This window comes from Halichoerus grypus, chromosome 3 (assembly GCF_964656455.1).
Source record: "Halichoerus grypus chromosome 3, mHalGry1.hap1.1, whole genome shotgun sequence".
Classification (NCBI taxonomy): Eukaryota; Metazoa; Chordata; class Mammalia; order Carnivora; family Phocidae; genus Halichoerus; species Halichoerus grypus.
Genome location: NC_135714.1, coordinates 136,122,366 through 136,145,601, shown reverse-complemented (window position 1 = coordinate 136,145,601; position 23,236 = coordinate 136,122,366). Strand labels below are relative to the sequence as shown.

Below are 23,236 nucleotides of genomic sequence, written 5' to 3'. Positions count from 1 at the left end.
TCCCTGAACTCTAGAATCCTATATCCAAACACATTCATTCACATATCATAACAACATATTATTACATATCATATATGTTATATGTAATATGTATATTATCACATATGTATAATGGTAATGTATTATTAGGATATGCTGCAGGCACCCCAGCACAGCCGACCAAGACAAAACAACCGTCTCTCTCTGACCCAGCCCATCCAGCGCCAGATTCTCTGCTAGTATGCTTTCCACCCAAGCAAAAACATGGGAATTGTTCTTAACTTTCTCTTCTCAATCTTTTTTTTAAACTCCAAATCCACACACACACACACACACACACACACACACACACATATACGCACACAAGTACATGCACACACAAATGCACATATACACTCCTACTTAGACATGTTTGCAGAGAAGGAAAGAGAAACATGCACCTATCAGCCTTGATTAACTAGGCTCCTCTCTGTTTGGTTATAGCTCACGCCAACCTCTTCTCACCACATGCAGACAGAAACCAACTGTCTTTCACATTTTTTATTAGTAACTTCCACCCACCACCTGCATTTTGTAATCTGCTTTTTCTTGGGGTACAAGGTCTACATGCCAACTGTAATTCTCAACTAGCTGAAAATTTCACTGTATACTTTTTTAATCACCAACTGCCTTGAGACCCAGGAGCACTGTGAAATAAGTGCAAATGCGGGGCCCAAATCCTGAACATGAAATTAACAAAGTTCCATAGACCAGTGGCTGCTGGCAATTTACCTGGCTTTGCTTTTCCAGGAACATGGAAAATTCCATGAGTCAAAAAAAAAAAAAAAATCTGATACATCCTCCATCAGTTTACACTGTCCTGCTCTTCAGTATTTACGAAACATTTCTTCCCTTATGTCTAGTACGCCAATATTTTTCAATAACCCTAATCCCTATCCTCTACTGCCTTACACACACACACACACACACACACACACACACCCCCTGATACCAGCCCCGTATTCCTCACACTCAAGTTACATCTTGCCCTTTCTTTCTTCTCCTACACACGGTTCTCTTCCTCCGACTGGCATGTGCTATTTTCTTAGGATGCCCATATACATCCTCAGAATCCTTGAAATTCTTAAAACAAAACTGGAAAATCCGTGCTTTTTCATCAGGTTCGGGCAACAAAGGAAGCAAAACAGAAGGGTTTACCTCGTTTGCAATATTTCTTCCTCACTCAGTATGTATTATACTGGGTCACCTCGCTTTAATTATAGTTTTTATCAAGAGACAAAAGCTGAAGTGTGAAAACAGCACTGACATGAAACATTTAAGAGCACATCTTCGAATACATATGCTCATGTTCCTGGAGTAGGAGCCTCAAGCAAGTATTCTTCCTTGTGGAGAAATTACAGTAAATGGCTTCAGTCCCAGGGGCTGTGGGACATGGCAGGGACGGTTTTACCTGGTACTTCGGGAGCTGCTCCTTGGCGTGCTGCAAAGATCCCCCGGAAGAGCTCTGGGATGAGACGCTGCTGCTGCTGCCGCTGCCCTGACAGCACTTGGCTGCCAGTTTAATAGGGGCATCCTCTGTTTTCTGGGGAGACAGACAGGCAAGGTAAGTACTGCTAAGTGCATCAGGCTCCCGCAGCACGCTCTGCACTGGGCATTTCTTTGTTAAATCACTCTGTTATGTTGTGCGTAAGTTGCACGGAAAACCAGAAGCTTTCTTCCCCTTCTTGCTGAGGACAAAAAATGCGCTTCCCGGGAGTCTACAGTATCTGGGAAGGAGGCACGCGGAAGAAAGGTAACTGGACAGAACACGGGGGTTATGTAGTGTGAATATTCTCAAGTAATTCAACTGTTATTTATGTTTCAATTCCTGTCTTGAAAACGTCAGTGAGATCTGATCTCTGGGTTATTAATGAATCTGTTAGTACTGTGGAGAGTCATAATCTATAAATATTGATGTGGAGAAAGAAATTGCTTCAAATTTAAAATTTTACCAGGCAAATGGAACTAAGTAAGAAAGCAAAATTACTAATTTGGAAAGTCTGAGTTTGTATTTTTAATGACACACCTTCTCTAGCACTCCTTTAAAGGTAACAGGAGAGAAAATCATGAGGTCGAATTTGTGAAAGATGAACCAAAACTCTGAAATAGGAGCTCCTGTGAATTATACATCATGTGATGGAAAAGTGACCTCTAAAGGTTAGGGGTAATAGAAGATTATCTACTATATATTCCCTAAATAGAGTTATGACAGTGACATAAAGGTATAAAGATACCCCTTTACTAATTTTGCCCTTCCTCCTACACCGAAATATATTACTCCCTACAGAAGCATCCTATGCCACCTATGACAAGTTGTTTCTATTCTGTTGGAGTCTTACTTGCTTTTCTGTGGGCAGCTTTTGCTTGGAAAAACATGAATGCAACTGCAGCTTATCTAATCTCCAATGTGACAGTCACATTGGTGGTCTAATGCAAATGCCTGCAGTCATGTGCTTGATACAAACTCATGAGGTCTTGCGCTTGCCAAGGGAGTGGGGGGCTGAAAATGGGAAAAGAATGTAAGGAAAACACACACTGCACTGGTCCGTAACAGCCACCCCCGCAGCGATGGCACTCAAAGTCATACTTGGTCATTCCCAGGTATCGGGCACTCCTTCAACACCCTCTTCAGCTCTAGCTGTTACTTAATACCACTTAAACCAGAAACACAGCCTCTCAGAGAGCCTAAAGTGACACTAAGTCCGCACCTGCCTCACGACTGCTCGACCCTCTGGCTGGGGTACAACATACTGAGCAGTCTATAACTGGGGCTAATACCTGGTACGTGAATAGAGCACTCTTTTTTTTGGGGGGGGGGGGGCTCTTTTTGTAGCCTTGGGCAAGTTATAACCTCTCTGGACCTAGCTGCCTTCTCGATTAAATGAGTACTTCCAGACTCCAGTGTTATCACTGCTCTCATATCGATATGCCAAAATTCCAGTTCCTTTTGAAAACCAGTGAGAATTTTTCTCCACCTGTTACCACCAAGAGGAGCCCTAGCGATGGCATGCGGGTGTCCCACTAAACTACCTGTGCGAGGCCTTCAGGGAAACAGGAAACGATGTGGGAAATCAAGGGGACCATGTCCTGTTCACCAAAGGGTCAAGTGCCGGCTCACCTCAACTTTGATACAAATCTACCATTAAAGCCTACAAGTGAATCACTTGAGAGATCCCTCCCCCACCCCCAACCTAACAAGCCCAACAACTACTGTAATGATTAGCTACCTGGCAGACTTCCACTTTAAAGCACTACGGAATCTACTCAGCCAAACTGCCTTTAACCAAATACTTCCTTCCTGCAGAAATGATCTTTATCAAAAGCAGGAAAAGAGCCCCTTGGCCCTGATGAAACAAAGACCGTGAAATAAACTATTCATTTACTTAGCTACACATTCTATGAACTTCCAGAATTTGGTCAGTATAGATAGCAAGGTATTGAACATGAAAAGAATGAAAAGTCTAAAGGCGACAACTTAAAGACGTACCCTGGGTTGATGTCCAGAAGACTCAGGGAGGACTGGACCCAGACACATGACCTTATACCTTTCCTGTTCTGGCTCTAAGGGATCAAGGGCTGTTATGTCCTCACTTTACCAACATCCCAGATCTCCCACGCCCCACCCCAGAACACCATCACCACCACACTGCTCTCCACTAAAAATGGGAAATAAATAAAGCTGCCTTGGTCAGATGGGTTTGAGAAGCACTCCCTTTTGAAGATGAAAGTGTATGTTAGCATACTGAAGTCCTATGCTAAGGAAAGCTATTTAATTTTGTTTAACCTAGTGCAACGTAATACCTCTTGGTATCTATGTGAAATACTAGACAGAATGATCTATTAACTTCCCTTCAGGCTAACGCTTTATGAATTTTAGAGTTCTCAGTTTTCCTATTACACAGCACATGTTTGGCATCCAAATACTACTGAATTGCAATTCACCAGCAAATTTACCTCTAGTAATACTTATAGTACACTACTGAGCATCTGTCATGATTCCTTGCTAACAGTTTCACCTGTGTATATTAATAGAGTACAAATGCAGCAGGGTGGGGTGGCGGAGAGCCTTTCTGTTTCTTCTGAACCATTAATGATACTGTACAATACAGCCCAAAGAGAAGAGTATGAATTAATAAACGATTGCTCAGAGGGGTGGTTAACAGCACAAATAAAAAAAGATGAAAGCAAACCTGCATTTCGTACCTGGGTTGCCACCTCCTCAGTCTTGTGAACCGCTTTAGAATCAAACAAGACTTGTCTGCCTCTCCTTTCGCAGTCCTGGTAAACTATCAGGCGGATCTCATTCAAGTCCAACTCTGAACATGACCAACTGTGGATTAAACAGGGAGAAAAGGTTACGTTATCCACAAGACTTGGAATGATCGTGGAGAGCCACGTTTCCGAGCCGGTGCACCTATGTGCAGCAGAAGGCCACAAGGGCGCAGAGATGATGACCCCGTCACACCCTCACACCCGGGGACAGACAGCCTCGTCTGTGGGCTCAAATGGGCCATACGAGTATCGCCAAATGTCCACGACAAAGGTTGGGAAGATCTCCTTCCAAAGCCACTCTGGGCAAAGAGAGCCACCCAAAATCACAAGGATGTGTAGAGAAAGCTAAATTTGGATGCCTGCATTCTGGGACGGCACACCTGATGTACAGGAGTGTTCAAGCTTCTGTGTTACTGGCCAGGGAAGCATTTGGAGCAAGCGAGCGGGGCCTTCTTTCTTCCTCTTCCACCCACCCAGGCTCAGGTTAAATGGAGTGGAATGACATCCCAAAATTTAGAATTTTCCTCTATTATAGCTGGCTCTGATAAAGAAGTTTTGAAAACCAAGTGCAGGGGTGCCTGGGTGGCTCAGCTGGTTAAGCGTCCCCCTTTGGCTCAGGTCATGACCTCAGGGTCCTGGGATGGAGTCCTTCATCGGGCTCCCTGCTCAGTGGGGCATCTGCTTCTCCCTCTACCCCTCCCCGCTGCTCATGCTCTCTCTCTCAAATAAATAAATAAAATCTTAAAAAAAAATTAAGTGCATCACTGCAGAGAATCTGAATTGCTAACAATAACAATCAGCAATAAAGGAAGCATGGCTTATTCCTGTTAAAAAGAAAACCACAGGCCCAAAATGGTGTCACTTAAGCCAAGTCACCAAACCAGGACTTAACACCTAACTTAACTACAGTTTCAACCTCCCCTAGAAATACAGTATTAACCAGTCAGGAATTTGCTGACCAACGTGGGTAATCTGTCACCTGGGCCTTCTCCAGGCCTAAAGAAGAGGAGGTAATGTGCATGATAAGACCCTTGTCCTTCCCCCTGAGGGAAAATGACCTAGCCTGAAACAATCCTTGCTCCATCCTCCTTCCTGTAAAAACCGTCCATTCTGTACAACTCCTCAGAGCACCCCTCTACTTGCTGGATGGGATGCCGCCCCACTCATGAATTGAGTAAGAGAGCTAATTAGAACTTCAAATGTACTTGGTTAAATTTTTGTCCTTTAACATTCCTAAGTAAACCAAAAGTTGCTGGGATAAAACTGCTCTAAACCTAAGTTTGTTCTTGAGTAATAAATGAAATGAGAATGCGAGAACTATAAAAAGGGTAATCATTTAAAATGCACTGCTTTGGGGCACCTGGCTGGCTCAGGTGGTAGAGCCTGTGACTCTTGATCTCCAGGTCTTGAGTTCAGGCCCCATGATGGACACAGAGCTTACTTTTAAAAAATTAAAAAAATGAATAAATATAAAACGCACTGCTTTGGATATTTTCAGTTATTAATCTGTTGATCCATTCAACACATATTTGCATGCCTACTATGATTCAGGCACTGCAGTCCTGATGCTAGATATTCAGCAGTTAACTAAATAGACCTGGTCCCTGTCCTCACAGAGAATGTGGTTTAGTGGGGAATACTGGGCTAATAATGATATGAGTATGTAATTACAGACTGTCCTAAGTGCAGAAAGGAAAAGTAAAGGAGTCTCATATTTTCAGATCTGAGGAGCAGGGAAGTCCCTAAGGATTTAAGGAAGTGAAGCAGGCATCTGGCTGGTTCAGTTGGTAGAACATGTGACTCTTGATCCTGGGGTCTTGAGTTCAAGCTGCATGTTGGGTGTAGAGCTTAATAAGAAAGCAAAAAAAAAAACACAAAAAACACAAAAAACAGAGGATTTAAGGAAGTAACATTTAAACAGGGCTTAAAGAAGTAAGAGTTAAAGAAATAAAGTGTGAGGGGCGCCTGGATGGCTCAGTCAGTTAAACATCTGTCTTTGGCTCTGGTCATGATCCCAGGGTCCTGGGATCGAGCCCTGGACTGGGCTCCGGGCACAGTGGGGAGCCTGCTTCTCCCTCTGCCCCTCCTCCCTGCTCATGCTCTCTCTAATAAATAAAAAAAATCTTAAAAAAAGAAAGAAAGAAAGAAAGAAAGAGAATGAAGAACAGGATAGGAAGAGGGAAGGGCATGCTAAGATGTAGAAGAGAAAGGAAAAAAAAAAAAAAAGGCCAGAGAAGAAGAGCTCAAGAGGTAGGCTGGGAAGACAGGAAGGAGCCAAGATCATACCCTAAGTGCAACGGGAAGTCAAGATGAACAAAGACTGATAAACTCAGGTCTATACTTTTTAAAAAAATTCAACCTGGCTCTTCTAAGGAAAACAGGGGTGGGGGAGAGATAAAGACTGGAAGCAAGAAGACCAGACAGAATTTCTTAACAGAGTTCAGGCTCTTCGTCAGGAAGGTGAGAGTGACAGCAACTGAGGTAGAGGAAAGCAAACAGATCCTGGAGGTGGGTTCAACAGGGGGCAGAACCGCTAAGACTTAGGGGTGGGACGCAGGGGTGATGTGGGCAAAAGGAGTGCTATCTGCCTACAGAAAGCTGGGGAAGGAGGAAGAGCTCCCCAGATATGGATGAGAGAAAGTTAGGGAGACGGACTAACAAAAGCAAACTATAATATGTAGTATTAAGATCATCAACTACAGGGAAGTCAGATACATCTGGATTCCATTTTTTCATCAGCACAATGAGAATATTAATGCCAACTTCACAAAGCTGCAGTGGGAATTAAATATGTAAAGTGTTTCACATAGAGGCTGACATGTGGTAAGGGCTCCAAAATGTTACTAATTACTTAAGAGAATTGTTAATGGTACAATTTTAAAAAACAAAACAAAACAAAAAACTGATACAGTGTCTGGTACCAACCACAAGTTGTGCATTACTGGCTCTTTCTTTCTTCAGGCAGTGGTAGTTAATATTAAATATATTCTTTCAAGTTAGCAGATCAGTTTTCTTAAATCCCAGCCCAAAAAAATAGAAAGTTCTGGTTGTACCTTCTTATAACAACCTATGTTCTAAACTACCATGTCCGGCAACCCTTCCTCCTGATTTTGATAACAACATGGCAAGCTTATTTTGGAAATCATTTTCTTCTCTCTCAGTCCACAGGTCGTCTGTGATCCAGTCCTGGCCAATCAGACCCCCAGCTAGGCTGTGAAAGCCAGTCCCCAAACACAGTTGCTCGGCTGGCAAATGATAACCCTGTTTTTTGCCATTATGATGTGAGAGCCTATCTCTGAAAATGAAGTCAATGTGGAGGAAAGCAGAGGTGAGCAATGGAGTGAGATAGATTCTTAGGGGCAATCGAAGCTGGCTGCTTCCGAGAGAGCACTATTCCTGGAGTTAGTTTTCTGTCACTTACAACCCAAAAAGTCCTGATGACTGTGCCCCAAACCACTAAATTTTAAAATTACACAAAGTTCGAGCCCTACGCCGGATACAGAGATTACTTTAAAAAAAAAAAAAAACTTCAAAAAAAAATAGCCTCCAAAATTATTAAAACATAGTACACAGACTAAAGTTGTTGAAAAGCAAGAAAGCAAAGAGGGTTTGTCTTTTTTTCATGTTCGACTTATTTTGCCCCAACAATTACACTTTGCCAAAACAGCTTTATAATTTATGAAGCAAGTTGTTCAATCCTTTTGAGGGGTAACCACAACTCCAATCTCAAACTGAGGACAGCCTGACTAGAAGAGCCGAGATTTTAATGATCATACCACCTTATTAAATGTGTCATGCAATTTTTCCAATTTTAAAAGAATGGAAATAAAAGATATGGAAAGGAAAATTGCATATATTAAACTGTCTAATTTTTTGACCCAAATACCTTAAAAAGGTATGTTTTATAAAATATATGGCAAACTCCACTCTCCTTCTTCCACATGAATATTGTCTTATTTAATACCTAATTAAAATCTTGTCAGCTGTCGGGTGCCTGGGTGGCTCAGATGGTTAAGTGTCTGCCTTTGGCTCAGGTCATGATCCCAGGGTCCTGGGATCGAGTCCCGTATCAGGCTCCCTTCTCCTTGGGAGCCTGCTTCTCCCTTTGCCTCTGTCTCTCTCTCTCTGTCTCTCATGAATAAATAAATAAAATTTAAAAAAAAAAAAAAATCTTGTCAGCTGTCATTACTAGTATTAGTAGAGGAAATTACAGCTGAGTAATTTGACAAAGAAAATACAGGCAGGACAAAGGACATTAACTGAGTGCTTCAGAGTAAGAGAGGCCTGGGATCAAGTCTCAGCTCCACCTCCCACTGGTGTGACTGCCTTGGGCAAGGCCCCCCCAAGCAGCACCAGTGGGGCCTGGTGTGAAGATTAAAGGAGATAATCTAGGGAAATCCCCCAGCACACTGTCAGCTCTTTCCCCTACCATCCTCCCTAATACAAGGCTTCAGTTAGTCATCATCACATGTATCTTCTGTGTGTCCGCATTCCCTTCAACGTTCAACCAAAAGTTATTGTGGGGCTTCTGTGAGCACCAACCATGGTTCCTGGTGTTTTACTGAGGGCAACTCTGCAAAACTCAAAGAGGTATGAAAAAATAAGCCTTGGGCTTTTGCCTTAAGATATCTATTTGAAAGATGTTTATTCTAATCAGAACTACCTCATTTTTTTGCTTTGGTTGAAAGCAAGGACAGAACACTGGTCCCTGGTATGATTTGTCTATCTATGGCCACAGATGTCTGACCGTAGGCACAAGAAAATAAGATGGTTTATCTACCTTTTCTTACTGTAAAATTTAAACAAAAGGACTTAGATGGACCCTCTTCAGTTTTAAGATTCCATGATGCTAAAATCTGCCAGGAAGTGAAACCAGACCTTATTTCTGGAATTACTCAAGAGCAGGAAGAAAGTGACCAAAGTCTAAATTACTTACCTGAAAGGTGACAAGCAATAGTTTAAAGGAGTTAAGTACAGAAAACAATTATTTTTAAAATATATATATATATAACCCATCTGAAACTAATGATGTACTATATGTTGGCTAATTGAATTTAAATAAAAAAATGTAAAAATGGGGCGCCTGGGTGGCTCAGTCGTTAAGCGTCTGCCTTCGGCTCGGGTCATGATCCTGGGGTCCTGGGATCGAGCCCCGCATCGGGCTCCCTGCTCGGCGGGAGGCCTGCTTCTCCCTCTCCCACTCCCCCTGCTTGTGCTCCCTCTCTCGCTGTGTCTCTCTCTGTCAAATAAATAAAATCTTTAAAAAAAAAAATGTAAAAATAAAATATATATAACCATGTGTTGTGGGTTGAATCATGTCCCTCAATTCCCCTCAATTCCTAATTCCCAGTACCTGTGAATATGACCTTGTTTGGAAACAGGGTCTTTGCAGATGTAATCAAGTTAAGATGAAATCATACTAGATTAGGATGGGCTTTAATCCAATGACTAGTGTCCTCATAAGAGAAGGGAAATTTGGACACAGACACAGAGGGAAGGTGATGACAGATTGTGGAGTTACACTGCCACAAGCCAAGAAAGCCAAAGAAGGCTGGCACTGGGGAGGAGGGTGGGAGATACAATAAATAAGAACTGGATAAGTCCTTATTCTCAATGAATTTAAAATCCAGAAGACACAATTATATGGGAAACTACATGAAAATAAAAGGACAAGGCAGAATATAGAAAGCAAGGGAAAAAACAGGAAAACATTCCCAGAAGCACCAATATTTGAACCGATGAAGTTAGAAAGGACAGCAAGGATTCCACGTAAACAGGGGAGTTAGTCGTTGCAGAGTAAGGGCATGGCACAAACACAAAAAATCAAATGATACAAAGTCAAAGTCTTCGTTGGTTGGATTATGTCTACAGCAGAAGAATTACACAAGAAATGAGGCTAGAAAGACAGTTTAGGACTACTCATGGACAGCCCTGAATGCTGTCCCAGGGAATGTATGTATGTTTGTTCTACAAGCAATGGTGTGCCATTCCAACTTTCTGAGATCGGAATGACATAATGTGACCTGTGTTTTAGGAGGACTAAAGCTGTTTGAGAAAACCATTTTCAGAGCAAAGAGGATGGTGATAGTGACTTGCATACCCAGGGTTTCAAGGAGTCATGGCTAGCAAGGATGAGAGAAGTAGTTGTAGGATTTGCAACATCCTCCAAGACCAGTTCTAGTGTTGGTGTTTGATTGGTCCTTTGAACTTTTATAGGAGTCCGGCTAGAATTGGGCTCAAGTATGCCCATGTGAAACATGATCTATGAAAGATGAATACTTCATTTTTTTTGTTTTCCTCTGGCTCTCACCCAAGGAAATAACCCTATATACTCAAAAACAAGTTCACAAGAAGAGTTTACAGGGCAGTCCTGTGATCCAAGAATGTGAATGTTTAAAGAGTCAGGTATGATAGGGAACTTTAAACTGCCCAAGAAAAAATAAAATTAAACAAGACAAAACAAAAACAACAGTAACAATCACAACAGAAAATGGCAATATTATCCATTTAACAAGTAGCTCCTGCATGCCTACTGTGTGCCAAGCATCCTTCCAAGCCCTGGGATACAGCAATGAACAAATCATAATTCCCGCTCTGATGAAACTTACTATATAGTATTTATGATGATATTTTACTCTTAAACCCTATTCTATGTTCTTTTTTCTGCCAACTCTCACTGCTCCTCTTCTCTTTCACAAAAAAAGTTTCTGAAAACAAATAGAAACACTTTCAAAAGGTTTGCTCAAGAATAGTGAGGAAGACCTAATGACTCTTATCTAAAAATACAGGAAGATGGAAGATGGAGAAAAGAAGAAAAAATTGTATTTGAGATGGCAGAGTTCACCCTGTCAGCACAAATGTACATTATTTCCCACTCAGTAACAAGCTATTTATTTCAAGAAAAAAATTATGTAAATAGATGGCAGTAACAAATTTGGAATCCTTTTTTTTTTTTTTGTCTGGGTTAGCACTCTCAGGAAAAGAGGAAACAGGAAAAGTAATTTGCAAATTAGTTGACATTCCTATTTTATACTGTAAAAGTCTTTGTACACAACTTGCCAATTTTAGTTTCAGAGGCACTCATAAAAATTTACCACTGAATTACTGTTGTGTGGTCAAGAGTATAGTAAAAAAGTACTTAAAGATTCCAATTCTTATCAGAAGTTTTAATACATGAAGCTAGCCTAAAGATATAATTTAAAAATGATTCCAAATAAATGTATCCCACTATTATTTTACCAAAAGAAATTTCTATTGGCTATTGGTTGCAACCTTGTCTTTAAGAAAGTAGGTGATACGTAAATCCTTTACTCCTTTTGTAGAAGAACTGTGTAGAATGAAAGAATAAATCCCTATAATCAGCCATATGGTGTGGAAAGAGCACTGTAAGTAACATGAGCCTCAAAGCACACTCCTGCATTCACTCCTTCCACACACTTTTAGGACCTGGCTTGACCCAGGTACCATGAAAGATACCGGGAATAGAAATTAACTAGATCCATTTCCTACCTCAAAAGGCTTACAACCTGATATGGGAAGGCCAACATACAAACACTTAAGTAAACTACACTGTCACAGATACTGAGATTAATGTCCAGATGGCTTATAGAACTTAAAGGATGAAGAGGTCAAGTCCACATCACACTGGTAAAGGATGGATGAAAGTCGCAGAGGATGTGATGCTTGGGACATGAATTGGTATTCACCAGGATAAACAGAACTTTTAACTCTAGCTCTACCACTTTCAACCCAGGTGACTTTAGGAAAGCACTTATTTAGGGCTCACCTTTCCCTAAGTGTATCTATCTGCCTTATATGTCTCTCAAGGTTGTTGGGAAAAACAGAGACTAAGTATGAAAGTACTCTGAAACCTGCAAAGCATAAGTCAGAGGTAAGTTCAGACACACAATCCTTTCACTGAGATCTTTGGGGACAGGTGTTTAAGAATCCTGAATTTTTTATATTTTTTATATTTTATATTATGAAAGAAGCTCATACCACATGTTATGTGATACCTCCTCCAGGATTCCAGGTATAACCAAATCCCAAAATAAAACAAATTAATATTACACCCGGCCAAGTTATGAATATTTATGCTGAGTAGATTAGACAGAAACTATGCACAGCCTCACAATAGTTCAGGTTAATTCCAAAAATCTTTTCACAGATTTTGGGATTTTAGAATTATAGGATAAGAGATTGTTGACCAATGTAATGCTTACTATGTCTTAGGGAAGGTCAGGAGACTGGAATAAGTAACATTAAGTTCACTAACATTATCCCAAATATAACGAATTCCTAACAAAGATGACCATCAAAGTTTATGTGCAAGTAGGCTGTAACTCCGAACTCATTTCTCCCTCCCACTGAAACAATACTACAAATGGTTGCAAGGGTCACAAGCTAAAACCACATAAGTCTTTATGGTTTCACACAGCAATAACAAAACATTATGAGTCACAAAATAGCCTGAGGTTTGGGTACTATGTACCGTGAACTATGAAGTACAGAGGAGGAAAAGACCAAATTCCCCTCCTTTTTCCACCTGAATTCAGGGTCATGTCAAGTAAAACTGTGAAATAGGTAAAGTTCATGTGTAGCCCTCACTGCACCATCACCCATGCCCTACTGCCCTAAGGCCCCCATGGCATTGACAAAACCACAGAGCACTGCACTGGGCAGAAGTCAGAATGCCTGAGTTCTAAGTAGGATCGATGGCCTAATCCCGGTCACACTCCTTCATCTCGTAGTCCAATGTTTCTTCCTCTATAAAAATGATGGATTGGGACTAAAATCACCCCTCAAGGTCTCATCCTTCCAACTCTAACACACGAGAATTCCAAATCATCTATAAAGTATACACAGTGTGATTTAGAACAGATGACCCCAGCCAGGTACTAAGAGGAAAGCAATCGAATGAATTAATCCACATTCCTGCACAGCATCCCTTAATGCTCCTAGATATACTCTATACTTTAACAAACATGCTATTAATATAAACACATCTTTAATCGATAGAACTTTCAAAAGATGCTAACGAAATCCGCAGAGGAAAAGTACAAGTTCTTCTGAGGCAAGAGGGACTCTGAGGGGCCAGGTGACTATGCCACTATGCCAACTAGGATTCCATCCCGGCCAGATTTTCTTGTTATTGTTTATAGGTTTTTTCCCCTTTCTCCCCTTTAAAAACTCACAATCTTTAAATATGGCCCATATTTTCCAAAATAATTCCTTTAATTCATAAAAGAGCACTACGTGCTCTTTTCTGGTATCTTTAAACTAGAAGCTACCTGTACTTAAAAAAAAAAAAAAAAGTAGGGGGCAGGGGCGTGCCTGGCTGGCTCAGTCAGAAGAGCATGCGACTTTTGATCTCAGGATCATGAGTTTGAGTCCCATGGTGGGTGCAGAGATTACTTAAAAAAAAAAAAAAGCTTTGCTGTTCATCTCTATGCATGCTTTAATCCAATATTCATTGAGCTAATTCTCCCATACTCTTGTCAGCATAACCAAAACAGTCAACATTTATTACTATATTTCAGGATTACTGAATGCCAATGGCCCTGCTAAAAGCTAACTTGCAAAAACATGGTATCATATCTTCTCCTGAAAGTAAGGTTTCCCCACCTCCCTCACCCACCCAGGGAAATAATATACTAATAACAAATAGATATTTAAGACACTGGCTTGTATATTAATTCCAGATCCATTTAAATTGTACACAGATAAGGTTATAATTCTATTTTCCTAGAGGTTTCCAAAGGTCAAAAGCATGGTTCTCTCCATAAGGTTTTTTGTTTGCAAAATGAGAAAGCCAAAAATCAATAGAAATTGTACCTATCTTTGGTTGCAAAATATTAGCTTTAAAAGAAACGGTACAGGGGCACCTGGGTGGCTCAGTCGTTAAGCGTCTGCCTTCGGCTCAGGTCATGATCCCAGGGTCCTGGGATCAAGCCCCGCATCGGGCTCCCTGCTCGGCGGGAAGCCTGCCTCTCCCCTCCCCCACTCCCCCTGCTTGTATTCCCTCTCTCGCTGTGTCTCTCTCTGTCAAATAAATAAATAAAATCTTTAAAAAAATAAAATAAAATAAAATAAATAAACGGGTACAGGTGAGCATGTGGGGGAGTGGTCGGAGCATAGCACTGTAGGGTCGGGCCATGGGGCAGAGGCAAGAACCAAAATAAGGGGGAAAAAAAGACATGGGTACAAATACACAAACTTACATATTCTTTGACCCAGCACTTCCACTTGCAGGAATTAATCCTACAGATCAATTTGCATGGGTTCAAAATGATTATGTACAAAAAGGTATTCACTGCAGCACTGTTTGGAATGGCAAAGGACTGGACACTGTCAACACGAGATTGTTAAATTATGGTCCATCCATACAATGGAGTACTATACAGATACAACAACAAATGAGGAAGAGCCTTAAGTAATTATATCATAAGCCAAGACATCATTCAGGAAGAAGTAGAATATATTGTGCATAGAATGCTACCATATGTATTCTTTTAAAAAAAAGAAAAATGGAGAAAAAATTCTGGATTTTATTATATATGCATAGACTATCTCTAGAAAGATAAATAATGGATTATAAGACTGGTTGCATCCAGAACTACTCTTTTTTAAGATTTATTCACTTATTTTTAGAGAGACAGAGAGCGTGTGCCTGCACACGTGCTACACACAAGTGAGGGGAGAGAGAGGGAGAGGGAGAGAATCTCCAGAGGACGCCCCGCTGAGCACGGAGCCCAACTCGGGGCTCGATCCCACAACCCTGAGATCATGACCTGAGCTGAAACCGAGAGTCGGATGCTCAACCTACTGAGCCACCCAGGCGCCCCCAGAACTACTTAATACACATCTGTCAAAACAGCACAGAGTGTAGACTCTGGAGCCAGGCAGCCTGGGTTCAAGTCCTCACTCTGCCTCTTTCTACTTAAGTGACTTTGGAAGTTACCTAACCTCGTTGTTCCTCAGTATCTCATCTGCAAAATGGGGATAGTAATGCTTACTTCGTAAGTGAGGATTAATGCAGAGCCGGTACACAGTAAGTATGCTGTGAGTACTAAGACTTTGTGCCTTTTGAATATTTAACCATATGACTGTACCATCTCTTGAAAAATTAAAAATAAATTACAAAACTGAGGGATACAGTAAGAACATTCTATTTTTTTAATCCATCAAATAGTCTATTATTGCCTTAAGACAAACAACTTTAATTACTGTTTGCTTTAAAAAGCTTCTTGGTGGCTGAAGCATGAGGCGGTGGGTGAACTCCTACAGGGAAACCACCTTATTAATGAATTCAAGGCATTTAGATTCAGTTTCAAATATGTAGTTTGGCCTTAGACAATGACATTTATTGAGCTTTCTTGTCAGCATTCATATACCACATTTTCCTGCCCTTCTTTATCCTCTGCCTCTCCCAAGGACAGGACAAGTTTCTCTCTAAAAATGTAACCCCTCTTCTCATTTATTAAACCTATTTATGGCCTTCGAGTTTATTACTGTCCTAGTACTGCATCAAATTGCTTTCTACCATATTAATAACTGCCCTTTTTTTACTGTATAATCTCACAGAGCCTAGAGATACTACTTCGAGAAAGTCTGATGTTTGGATATACACAGGGGGAAGACCAGTGAGCAGAGCCACACAACAGACACACAAATAATTGCCTAACATTTTAGAGTTTGCCCAATACTTTACAGAATTCACCTGAGCTAACCTTCACAAATGTCCTGAGAGAGCCTGTATTTCATATTTTATATAGAAATTAGGGGACTATTAAAAAGTTATAACTAGAGAGTGGCAAAGACACGACTCAAACCAATGTTTCCTAATTCCAAATCCTCTGCTCTTCCAACTCTGCTGTACTATCACCTTCTTATCAGTAGCAAACAAGGCAGGGTAACAGCCTCTCCATTTCCTGGAGGACATCCCTCTCCATTTCCTTCTGAGGTATAAAACCTGTTACACTTGAAAAGTAAGAATACTGGCAATATAATGTTAAGACTGAAAAGCAGAACACAGAACTACATATACAGTATGAATGACCTCAACTATGTAAACAAACAAACAAAAAAACAACCAAAAACTGTTATCAAAGCTTTCTAAAAAGTTCACCAAAAATTAGTAGCTCATATCACAGACAAAAGATTAATCTCCCTAATATATAAAGGACCAGAAATCAATGAAGAAAAAGACTCACAAACCAATGGAAAACTGGGCAATGGATACAGATAGTTCACAGAAAAAAAAAATATTAAGATGGTTTTTTAAATATGAAAACATGTTAAATCTCACTCTTAGAGAAAAGCAAATTAAAATCATACACCTATCAGACTGGCAAAATTCTAAAAGTTAAGACACCCGACTCGATTAATACAAGCAAAGGCACAAAATGATATGACTACATAGAGGGGGTAATTCATCACAGCTATACGAATTAAAAGTATTTGTAACCTTGGATCCACCAATCCTACTTCTGGAACTGAGCAGATATAAACATGCGACTGCGGTATGTTTGCTAAGAGTGGAAGGCTGGAAACAACTGGAAAAGACACTGGTAGGGGCAAAATATATCACTTCCATTAAATTCACACAACAAAATACCAAGCAGCTGTCATACAGTGTGTGCAAGGATAACAGCGAACCTGTAAGATCTCCAGAGGATACTGAAAGTCAAAACAGCCAAGAGCAGATTCTTGTGTATAGCATGCTACCTTTTGATTAAGAGGGAAGAATACATATTTGTATTTGCTTATTTCTACACAAAAGAAATATTAAAAAATTTAGTTTATATAAATTGAATTTTTAAAAGTAGAAAAAGAGAGGGGCGCCTGGGTGGCTCAGTCGTTAAGAGTCTGCCTTCAGCTCAGGTCATGATCCCAGGGTTCTGCTCCGTGGGAAGCCTGCTTCTCCCTCTCCCACTCCCCCTGCTTGTGTTCCCTCTCTTGCTGTCTCTGTCAAGTAAATAAAATATTTAAAAAAAAAAAAAAAAAAGAAAGAAAAAGGGAGAAAAGTTCTGATCTCTGAAAGCAAAACTTACAAGAATATTCTGTTCTCCTAGGTAAAGAGCAAGATTAGTTTATCAGTTCCTTCTAGATCTTCCAGTCCACTCCTGGCCATGCAGAGGCATGGGGATGAAGCAGACAAAACAAGGCCAGGAGCTTGCCCAGCAATTCCTAAGCTTGGTTTTTAAATTTATGGCCCAAATAGTTGATAAATTTGCCTGAAAATGCTCTCCCTCGTTGGGCAGGGAAGACAAGCCTTTCAAAAGACAACACTGGACTGCTGTCCTAGAGAGAGAGACTGGCAGTCTGGGAGTCTGTAGCTGTGGTAAGATGCTATTGGAGGCCAGCACATTTATTAATGCACAAAAAGGCAAGTGGGCGGCCACGGGCCCTTGCAAGGAGGGGCTGAAGCCAAGGTTAGGAAGTACACACGCTGCCATGCCTACCACATGAAGGATGGGGGCAGGGGGGGAGGGGGATGGGACTCTGAGCAATGGCAGCCAAGAGGGCTGGAGAAAGGGCCCCTGCTGCTTTCTCACCCACCTGCACCAGGTAGACACCTGTGACCTCTACCTATTGCTCCGGGCATCCAAAGTGTGATTTCTTCATCCAAAAAACGTCCACATAGAAACATGTACAGGAATGTTTATGCAGCATTATTCACGATAGCCAAAAGGTGGGGGGAAAAAAACCCACATGAACACCACTGGATAAATAAAACATGGCACATCCATACAATAGAATATTATTTGGCCATAAAAAGGAATAAAGCACTAATACATGCTAGAACATGGGTGAACCCTGAAAGCATGGGAAGTGAAAGAAGTCAATCACAAAGAATCATGTGTTGTATGATCCCATTTATAGAAAATGTCCAGAATAGGCAAATGTACAGAGACAGATAGTAAATTAGTTAAATCTTGAGTGGGGTGTCTTCTGGGGGTAATGACAATGTTCTGAAGTGAAGGGTGGTGATGACTGCACAATTCTGTGACTATGCTAAAATCCACCCAAGTATATACACACTTTAGATGGGTGGATTGTATGGTATGTGAATTACATCTCCACAAAGATGTTTCAAAAGAAAACAAGATACATTTTCTGTACACCCCCTCCCCCACCCAAGAATGATGAGCAATGGGAACAGTCATGCACTGCTGTTGGGAAAGGAGTTGAGGCAACTACTCTGGACAATATCTAGTAAAGCCCAATATTCATATATTCTAAAACCTAACAATTCCTCCTAACAATTCCACTACACCCATTGGAAATCCATGGAGATATGTGGAAAAAGACAAGTGTAATACTATTTACTGCAACATTGTTTATAACAGTAAAAATCTATTTAAAAAAATCAAAATGTTCATCAATAGACTAATGGATAAATTGTAGTATGCTATACTGAATTTAGAATTACTGAACTAGAACTACATGAATATGAATAAATCTCAAAAACATATATATAAACATATATATAAGCTTCAAAATAATATGTACAGTATGATATTTGTTCTATAATGTTAAATATGTGTGACCCAGTATTATTTATCGATACATCATGGCCAGTAAACTAATAATATGCAGAAGCAAATATTCAGAATGTGGTTACCTCTGGAAGGAAGAGAGGGAAAAGACTGGGCCCAGTAAGGGTTTTGTAGGAAGCAACATCTGTTACCCTAGTGTTTTAGATTTTTTGTATTTAATTATATATGTGAAGCAGAAGTGGCAAAATGATAAGATTTAAGGAAACTGGGTCGTGGGTACACATATGGTTATTATAACATGTTCTATGTTTTCTGTATGGTTGAAATATTTCATAAGAAAATTAAAATGCAATCCCTTTGAGGTTCCTCAGAAAATTAAAAATAGAACTACCCTATGATCCAGGAATCGCACTACTGGATATTTACACCAAAATTACAATCAATCAATCAATCAATCAATCAATAAATTCAGAAGGATACATGCACCCCTATGTTTATCGCAGCATTATTTACAATAGCCAAATTACCAAAGCAGCAGAAGTGTCCACTGATAGATGAATGGATAAAGAAGATGTGGTGTGTATATAAACAATTGAATATTATTCAGCCATAAAAAAGAATGAAATATTGCCATTTGCAACAACATAGCTAGGGAATATAATGCTGACTGAAATAAGTCAGTCAGAGAAAGACAAACACCATATGATCTCATTCATATGTGGAATTTAAGAAACAAAACAAACTAGCAAAGAAAAAAAAAGGAAATAGACAAACCAAGAAACAGACTTCACTCTGTTAAGAGTTAAGGAGTGTCAGGAGTGTTATACTAATTGGGATTGTGCCTCTACTTGGAAACCTGAAGCAAAGGTAAAGAGACCCTCCCAGCTCTAACATCTTTTGTAGATTGAATCACCTTTTTTTTTTTTTTTTTTTTAAGGCTGATTGAAGAAAGAGAGAGAGAGTGAGCACACAGAGAGGGAGGGAGAGGGGAGGTGGGGAGGGTGATGAGGGAAATAGGGGATGGCCATTAAAGAGTACACTTATCATGATGAAAAAATAAAATAAAATAAATGGTTAAATTGAGAGAAAAAAAAGAAGAAGAAGAGAGATGATGCTAGCATAGACTAGATTGTAATAGTGGAGGTGGTTCAGAAGTAGCCAGATTCTGGGTAGCATTTGAGGGTAGAGCCAGTTGGAGTTGCTATGGATAGGATACAGTGTATAAGGAAGAAAAAAAAAAAAAGATGAGTCCCATAACTAGGATCATCAAGATGGAGAAGGCTGCAGGTGAGGTAAGTTGTTGGATATACAAATCTGGAGGCCAGGGAAAATGTCTGGGCTGGAGTTATAAATGTGGGAGTTGTTGGAATACAGATGGTATTTAAAGCCAAAGGCTGGATGAGATCACTTAAGGAAGTGAGTGTGGGCAGAAAAGAGGTCCAAGGACTGAGTCTTCAAGCACGCCAACACTAACAGGTCCGGAGAAAAAGAGGACTCAGCAAAGATCAAAATGGAGCCATCAGGAAAGGGGAGAATGCTGGAGTAAAAAAAAAGAAAATGCTAAATGGGTTTTTAAATGAGAAAAAAAAGGATTTGTAAAAAACTAGTAAAACTGATCACCTAAAAGGGCATGGGTAAAAATAAGGAGGTAGGAACAATTATTGTTGAACTAAGTGAATGCATTAATTCTGAAGACAGATAGACAAAATGCTTTTTAAAATGTTAAGGAAAAAAAAACCCTGCATTTATACCCTTTAAAAAGTGATTCAACCTACAGATGCTCAATCTGCCTTCGGCTCAGGTCATGGTCCCAGGGTCCTGGGATGAAGCCTTGTGTTGAGCTCCCTGCTCAGTGGGGAATCTGCTTCCCCCTCTCCCTCTCTCTCTGTGTGCTCCCTCTCTGTCTCTCTTTCTGAAATCAATCAATCAATCAATCTCAAAAAAAAAAAAAAAAAAGGTGATTCAACCTACAAAAGATGTTAGAGCTGGGAGGGTCTCTTTACCTTTGCTTCAGGTTTCCAAGTAGAGGCACAATCCCAATTAGTATAAGATGCCTGACTGTCCTCACCCCCACCTGCTCCTTCCCAGGGGAAGAAGAATGAGTTCTGATTGATAAATTTTCCTTTATTCTTTGGTATCTATCTGGCTGCAGAGCACACACAAACTATTCTGATCCTCCACTACTACTCAACATCAAGTTTTATAGGGGTGAACCCCTATGTGGCAAGGCTTGTAGGTGTCCTAGGCTGCTTATGACAAGGTGTGTGAAGAAGTCTAATTTTGAGGTTATTAAGGCAGCTCCTTGTTGTTACACACACTAACCATTTTCCAAATGTAGATATATTTTGGTTTCTATCTATCTGACCAATTTCTATCTCTCAATTGTCTCCCTCAAATTTCCTAAAAGGAAAATTATCTCCCAAGGAGAATGTTAGAAATGTGAACCAAAATAAGTTTCTTTCTATGCATTGTTAGCAGTCAAAAACTGGAAACCTAAACATCCACTACCAGAACATACCCTAAGTTTTTGAAGCCATCCATGTAAGAACATACTATGAAGTCATTAAAATTTGTTCTCTAAAACATTTTAATAACATGGGGAAAATGTTATACTGAGTAAAAAAGCAGATTATATAACTTGATAAATACAACATGATTCAGTTAATATAATACAGCTTATATCCATGTACCAAAAAAGGACTGCACGAGGGGTGCCTGGGTGGCTCAGTCAGTTACGCTTCTGACTCTTGATTTCAGCTCAGGTCATGATGTCAGGGTTGTGAGTTTGAGCCCTACGTTGGGCTCCTCGCTCAGCAGGGAGTCTGCTTGAGATTCTCTCCCTCTCCCTCTGCCCCTCCCCTCACTCACTTGCTCATTCTCTAAAAAAATAAATAAAATCTTAAAAAAAAAAGACTGCAAGAAAATAAAAGTATTAGTAAAATTTGTGTGATAGCATTATGAGTAACTTGAATTTTCATTTTTGTATTTGCTTACACCTTCCAAATGTTTTATAATAAAATTGTATCATTTTGATAACCAGAAAAAATATTTAAGAAAAATCTTAAAATAAGGGCACCTGGGTGGCTCAGCTGGTTAAGCAACTGCCTTCAGCTCAGGTGATGATCCCGGAGTCCCGGGATCAAGTACCGCATCGGGCTCCCTGCTCAGCAGGGAGTCTGCTTCTCCCTCTCCCGCTCCCCCCTCTTGTGCTCTCTCTCTCTCTCACTCTCTCAAATAAATAAATAAAATCTTTAAAAAAAAAAAAAAAAAGAAAAATCTTAAAATAAGTTTAGTAACAAAGAAAAGAAAAAGATGGAGGAATTTAAAAAGAAAAGGGGAGGGGGTGCCTGGCTGGCTCAGTTGGAAGAACACGTGACTCTTGATCTCGGGTTGTTAGTTCAAGTCCCATGTTGGGTGTAGAGATTACTTAAATAAATAAAACTTTTTAAAAAACCAAAAAAAAAAATAAAGAAAAAGAAAAGGGGAAAGTAGCTAGCTTGACTTAAATGCCGTCATGCTCTGGAAAATATACGTTAAAATATTTTTAAAAATTATTTCATATACCAGCAATTAACAAGTGGAATTTAAAATTAAAAACACAGTATCATTTATATTAGCACATTCCCCCAATACATACAAAATCTATAAAAGGAAAACTATAAAACTCTGATAAAAGAAATCAAAGACCTAAATAAATGGAGAGATATTCCATGGTCCTGGATAGGAAGAGTCAAGATGCCAGTTCTTCCCAACTTGATCTATAGATTCAATACAATCCCAATCAAAATTCCAGCAAGTTATTCTGTGGATATAAACAAATTCAATCCAAAGTTCGTGTGTGGAGGCAAAGTACCCAGAATAGCCAACACAATATTGAAGGATAAGAGCAAAATTGGAAGACTACAACTACCCAACTTCAAGACTTACTATAAAATTACAGTAACCAATACAGGATGGTAGTGATGAAAGAAGAGACAAATAGATCAAAAGAAAAGAATAGAGAGCCCAGAAACAGATTCACACAAATACAGTCAACTGATCTTTGACTGAATAGAGCACAGGTAATACAATGGAGGAAAGACAGCCTTTCCAAAAACGGTGCTGGAACAAATGGACATCCACACGCAAAAAAATGAATCTTGACACAGACCTTAAATCCTTCACAAGAATGTAACTCAAAATGAAATCACAGACCCAAATGTAAAATGAAAGACTATAAAACTCCTAGAAGATAACATAGAACAAAAACCTCAAGGACCGTGGGCATGGTGATGACCACCAAAGCACAGGTCATGAAAGAAATAACTGATAACCTGGACTTTATTAAAATTTAAAACTTCTCAACTGCGAAGGACAAAACAAGAAAATGAGAGGATAAGTCACAGATTGGGAGAAAATATTTACAAAAGATGTATTTGATAGAGGCTTGTTATCCAAAATATACA

The 23,236-nt window shown here is 39.9% G+C and overlaps 1 protein-coding gene across 4 annotated transcripts in view; it reads right to left on the bottom strand.

Moving 5' to 3' along the window:
• Positions 1–23,236, bottom strand: part of FNIP2 (folliculin interacting protein 2) — a 137,848-nt gene that overhangs the window by 67,322 nt on the left and 47,290 nt on the right. For all 4 annotated transcript variants that reach the window (XM_078069367.1, XM_078069368.1, XM_078069369.1 and 1 more), the window contains exons 2-3: positions 4,222–4,348; positions 1,430–1,561 (exon numbers count right to left, since the gene is read on the bottom strand). In XM_078069367.1, the coding sequence (XP_077925493.1) occupies positions 1,430–1,561; positions 4,222–4,348 (259 nt within the window). The remainder of the gene's footprint in view (positions 1–1,429; positions 1,562–4,221; positions 4,349–23,236) is intronic.